General features: G+C 64.2%; 1 protein-coding gene across 1 annotated transcript; it reads left to right on the top strand.

Annotated features, from left to right (window-relative positions):
- LRRC14B (leucine rich repeat containing 14B) lies at nucleotides 1–5,743 on the top strand. The gene is made up of 2 exons (XM_082456102.1): nucleotides 1–980; nucleotides 4,116–5,743. Exons 1-2 carry the CDS (start codon nucleotides 88–90, stop codon nucleotides 4,759–4,761), a joined length of 1,539 nt encoding a protein of 512 aa, XP_082312228.1. The 5' UTR covers nucleotides 1–87; the 3' UTR covers nucleotides 4,762–5,743.

Raw genomic sequence — 5,743 nt, 5'->3', positions numbered from 1 at the left:
GCAACTAAAAATAGGCGAGAAGGGGACACGTCTTTGGGAGAAGCACAGGGGAGAGCTCTGTCCTGTCTCCAGCCGCTGCAGGCGGGCATGATGCAGTCACTGCGCTTCATTTCTGCTGAGGCCTTGGCGTCCCACCCCCAGGTGGCCCGGCAGAGCCTGGGCGGGGTGGCCCACAACCTCTACCCGCTGCTCTTCAAAGCCAGCTACTTGCTGGAGCAGGCGGAGGTGATCCGCGTTCTGCTGGAGCACTGGCCGCTGGAGGAGTTCCGGCTGGGTGCTCTGCTGGGCCCCAGCGCAGACCACCCCGGGGACCTGCGGGACCGGGCCTGCAGGGCCTGCCTGGAGGCCTGCGTGCGCGGCCTCGCGGACCACACGCTCTCGGGCGGGGGCCGGCGGCGTCTGCGGGTGGCCGACCTCACGGGCATCCGAGACGTGCAGGTGCAGGGGTGTCCCTGTGGGAGGGCGCTGGGCAGGTGGGGCCGCACCAAGCTGCTGGCCAGGACCTGCTGCGAGCTGCAGGCGGAGCCCCGTGCGGCCCGGCGCCCCGTAGAGGTCCTCGCCGACATCTTCGTCACCGGGGGCAACTTCGACTTGGTGGTGCGGGCCCTGGGGCCGGAGGGTCCCGCCCCACTGCGCGTGCGCTGCCTCTCCTTCCGGGCCGACAGCCTGGGCCCCGGGCAGCTGCTGCACGTGCTGCGTCTGGCGGGGCCGGGCGAGCTGCGCCGGCTGGAGGTGGTGCACAACGTGCGTCTGCACGCCGGCCACGTGCAGCAGCTGCTGGCCCAGGTGGGCTTCCCCCGGCTGGTGTCGCTCACCCTGCCCGCCAAGGCCTTCGACGCCCCCCCTACCAGCACCCCCGCCCCTGACGGCGAGGACCCCCTGCTCACCTCCATCGCCCGGGAGCTCAGCCGCATGACGCACCTCACCGAGTTGAGCGTGGCCTTCTCCACGCTGACCGGGAAGCTCCAGAAACTGCTCGGGTGAGTCTAGGGTGACCAGAAGGAGGGCGGCGGGGGGAGGGCATCTGCTCACAGCCCCTCAGCCCAGGTCGGGGCGACTCGGGGCCCTGGCTGAGGACGCACTAGGGGACCGTAAAACAGACCTGGTTACTTACAAGGCCACGAGCCCCCGTCCCCTCGGTTTTTGCCCGGCCCCGAGCAGCCAGAGGGGACAGACGGAGGGGGAGGTGGCCCGGCTGGGGCTGGTGTCAGGTGCACCCTGGGAGCACCAGAACCCAAAGGAGACTGCCTCCAGTGCGTAAGAAAAAGAGAAGAGTCCTAATTAGCAAGCAGACAACATAGAAGTAACTCCATTACATTGTATTAATTACCTGTCATTGTAACAAATCACCCCAGTGCTGAGGCTTAGGAGGGCAAGACAGGAGCCCGGTGGGGGCAGCTGTGGTCTCCCCTGAAGGCCTGTCGGGGCGGGAAAGCGGAGTGACCCACTTGCTCGCTCATTCTCATGGCTGTCGGCAGGCGGCCTCAGCTCCTCGGCCCGTGGGCCCCTCCACAGGCTGCGGATCAGAGGGCCAGAGGCCCTCCGGAGGGAGGCCCGCCTCCCGTAACCTTCCCTGGAGGGCACTGTGCTGACGCTTCCGCCCACTGCGTGGTGAGGGCCCGTCCCTGGGCTGGGGGGGCACCACCGAGGGTCGCAATACCCAAGGGCCGTTGGGCCACCTTGGCGGCCACCAGCTGTGAATATACTCACAAAAATTTATGGAAAATCAAACTTCTCATTTCTTGAGAAGAGAAATTTGATGAGAATCAAATTTCTCATTTCTTCTCATTTCTCGTTGAGTGAGGGTGAGGATGTCTTTCCTGGTTTAGGGAGTCCATGGCTTACAGGAATTTCTCTTTTATACAAAGGAAACCCAGAAGTAGCTGGCCGCAGCTGGCCAGGGCCCACACTGCCTGTCCTCCCTGGGGGGCACCTGGGATCCCGTCGCCGTCCCCGATCCCTGCTCCTCCAGCCCTGGAACCCAGTCGCCCAATTCGGGAAGGGTTGGTCCTCGAGCCCACACACAAGTACGACTCTGCCATGTGGTGGCTCCCTGGGACCCTCAGGACAGTACTGCATTTGGCTGGCCTGGGTCCTCAGCCAGAGGTGCCTGTGCTCTGGGGAAACGTGTTCCACAAGCCAGACGACACGTCACAAGCCTGCAGGGCTATCTTGTTAGCTCGGCCCTGACATCGCCTGTCACACTCTGACCTTCTGTTCTACACGCTCGGTCTTCAGTCAGCTGGTTGCTGAGAGCCTGTCCAAGGCCCCAGAAGGTCCAGGCGTGGAGTGTGTCAGGCCTAAGTGGGAGGGAGATGGGTGAGTGGTAAGGGAAGGCTAGGTCCCAAGGTGACCTTTGAGCGGAGACCAGGCACAGTGAGCCAGCGGAGGGCCCGGAGAGAGTGTGCTAGGCAGGAACCCCGCAGGTGAATGGCCGGAGCTGGGGGTGTGGCAGGGCCATAGGCAGGGATGTGGTGGGGCGGGATGGGGCGGGGCTGGGGCAGCAGGGATGGGGGCTGTGGTCCTGGGCAGGTGAAGAAGGGAGCAGGGAGAGGAGGAAAAGAAGGACGGAAGAGCCAGGCCAAGCCCTGGAGGCTCTGAGCAGGGCAGTGGGTGATCAGCTTCATATTACAAGGCTCACTCTGGCTTCCCTGGCCCACACAGCAGACCCAGATGGAGGGGCAGGGAGAGTGGCAGACAGAGCAGACACGCCAAGACCACCCAGGTTTGGTGACTCCCTGAGAGGACTCACTGCTAAGATTTATTACAGCAGATGGACGCGGGGCAGAATCTGCCAAGGGAAAGGGCTTGTGGGGAGGGGTTCGGGGAGCCAGGGCACGAGTCCAGGGTCCTGTCCCAGTGGAGCCAGCACGGACTGTGGTGACACATGGGGGGTGCCGTCCACTGGGGCGGCATTAGAGACCCAGGCCCAGGGGTTTTCCTGGGGGCTGGCTGGGTGGGCACCTCAGCCTGGCATGTACCGAGATTCCAGACCCCAGAAGGAGGCAGGTGTCCGCAGGGACCACGTTGCTTGTGCAGACAGCTCAGGCCAGGGACCCCTTATCAGTTGAGTGAGGGACCCTCCCCAAATCCAAGCTCCCAGACGCAGTTCGCAGTCAGGCCTGTCCTCTGACCCTTGTCCACACAGGAGGCCCCCCGAGGGGTTGCGAGCAGCGCAGGTGGGGAGAGGGTTCCTCGTGGATGGATGTGGGCGTGGGAGAGATGGAGGTGGAAACACGCCCCACAGCTCAGGGCCTCAGCCACCGCCCCCTCAGGGCCGGGCGAGGAGGCACAGAGCCCGCCGCGGGGTGGACCGTGCCGGCGGCAGGCCGACCCCAGACGCTCCGTGCCCAGAGTACAGGTGCAGGAGGCGGTGGAAGCAGCAGCCTCAGCAGGTGAATAGAGAGCGGAACCCTCCCCGCCCCCGGCACTCAGTGCCCAGCCCGGTGAGCCCCGACCCAGGCCCAGGGTCCCGCAGGGCCGCTGTGGGTCTGTTCCCAACTCTGAGAACTGCTGGGCAGGGAGTCACCGACTGTGCGTTTCCCGATGGCCGCTGCCTACACACCTACAGGAGAGCACGGAGGGTCTCTGAGGTCCCAGGCAGTGCTGAGGGTGGACCGGACGCTCCAAGGGCCCTCCCAGCCCTGAAATCCTGTGGGCTCAGGCTCTTCTTTCAGAGCCAAGCCAGTGTTTCATTTCCTGCCAATTCACAGGCAGCTCACTGCCCCCTCAGCAAGCTTGTGAACACACCACGCCTGGTTGACAAAACAGATTGATCACTTTAATTGCTGAGGACAAAGGCCAGGCCTGTCTTCGGGTGAAGTTAAGTCTTCAGGGCCCCGTGGCTATGCATGGTCTCAGCTCTGCCGTTGCCCCAGGGCAGCCACAAACGGGAAGTAAATGAAGGTCGCGGCTGTTCTGATTACGCTTTACTTACCCACACTGAAACTTGAATTTCATATAATTCTCACGTATCACAAAATATTCTTCTTCTTTTGACTTGTTCGACTACTTAAAAAGGTAAAACCCATTTCAGCTCTCGGGGAGGGTGTGTGTGGCCCCCGGAGCGCCTGCCGGGCCTGCTCTCACCGCGCTGTTTCCTGCCCTGCCCGCAGCCCCCTCCGGACTCCGCTGAAAGTGCTGGACCTGGGCAACTGCGACCTGAACCACGCGGACATGGCCTTCTTGGCGAACTGCACCCACGCCGCCCACCTGGAGGTGCTGGACCTCAGCGGGCACTGCCTGGTGGACCTGTTCCCCTCGACCTTCTTCCGGCTGCTGGGCCAGGCCGCCCCGACGCTGAGGGCCCTGACCCTGGAGGAGTGCGGCCTCGCGGACCGGCACGTGGGCGCGCTGATCCTGGCCCTGGGCCCCTGCCGCCGGCTGCGGGAGCTCCGCTTCCTGGGGAACCCAATGTCGGCCCGCGCGCTCCGGCGCCTCTTCGTGGCTCTCTGTGAGCTCCCCCGGCTGCAGAGCGTGGAGTTCCCGGTGCCCAGGGACTGCTACCCCGAGGGCAGCGCCTACCCCCAGGACGAGCTGGCCATGTCCAAATTCGACCAGCAGAAATACAGCGCGATCGCAGAGGACCTGCGCGCGGTGCTGCTGCGGGCCGGCCGCGACGACATCCGGGTCTCCACGCCCCTCTTCGGAAGCTTCGACCCGGACATTGAAGAAACGAGCAATGAACTCGGAAAGCTCTTGCTGCAAGCCTTCAAAACTGCTCTGGAAAACTTCTCCAGAGCGCTGAAGCAAATGGAGTAGGCCCTGGGCTGTACGAGGCGGCGGCGGCGGCGGCGGCGGCGACCCGGCCTGAGCCTCCGCCCCCGCCACCACCGAGGCATCTCCTAGTGGCAGCTGCACGCGCATCCTTCAGGCGCTCCGGGAGCGACGACCCTGCCTCCCAGGAGCTGTGACGGAGCACAGCGCCCAGCACGGCGGTGGCGCCGGAGAAGCAACCCGCGGCGGGCGGCCGTCCTGGTCACGGCGCCTCGGCAGCCGCGGGAGGTGCGGGCCGCAGGGAGCAGGGCGGGGGCCGGGGCGGCTGGACGACCGGCCGGCGTGAGCGGGGGAGGGAGTGAGAGGACACCTCCCGGGCACAGCGATGAAAGCGCCCAGCTGAGGAGAGAGTAAAACCGAGGGCAAGCCGCATCCCTTGCCGCAGCGGCTGGGTCCGGGGGTGCAGGGCGCCGGCCCGGCGCCCTCCCGTCGCGGGTGTGCGGCGCTGCCCTGTCTGGATGTTTACAAACTCCCGTCCAGCGAGGACATGGGCTTTGGTAGTTGACGGCTCTGCCCCTGCCCTCGGGCCAGTGGGCGGCAGGCGTGCGCTCTGCTGGTGCCAGGCTGAGCCCCGGGCTCCGGCGGCCTCTGGCTCTGAGGGCACAACCGCGGTGCCCCGCCCGCCGCCGCCCCCACTCCCACCTCCACCGACTCTAGGCCCGGCGGGCGGGGGCTCCTGCTGCGGGGCGGGCGGGAAGGCTCCTCCGGGAAGCTGTCTGAGTCCTGGTGCTTGAGGAGTGGTTAATGCCAACGTCTGGACTTGGTTTCTACTGAGATCTGATTTGTGCAGTGCTGAGTATTAGGGTAATTAAATACTAATAAAGTGTGGCTTATTCAGATGTGGTTTTCTTTCTTTTTCAATCTAATGGACGAAAAAAATGTCTTGCATTAATTTGTATTTCCCAGATGTTCATGAAACTGGGCATGTCTTTTTCTTTTTTTTTATAAATTTATTTATTTGGCTGCA

Source organism: Balaenoptera physalus (genome assembly GCF_965194825.1).
Source record: "Balaenoptera physalus genome assembly, chromosome: 3".
NCBI classification, from domain to species: Eukaryota; Metazoa; Chordata; class Mammalia; order Artiodactyla; family Balaenopteridae; genus Balaenoptera; species Balaenoptera physalus.
The sequence above is the reverse complement of the archived record's forward strand: the minus strand, read 5'-3'. Positions and strand labels throughout refer to the sequence as shown.

Coding starts and splice junctions, on each gene's coding strand:
- LRRC14B (XM_082456102.1), top strand. CDS start 88: ATGATGCAGTCACTGCGCTTCATTTCTGCTGAGGCCTTGGCGTCCCAC. Junction 981..4,115: donor AAGCTCCAGAAACTGCTCGG/GTGAGTCTAGGG, acceptor CCCTGCCCGCAG/CCCCCTCCGGACTCCGCTGA.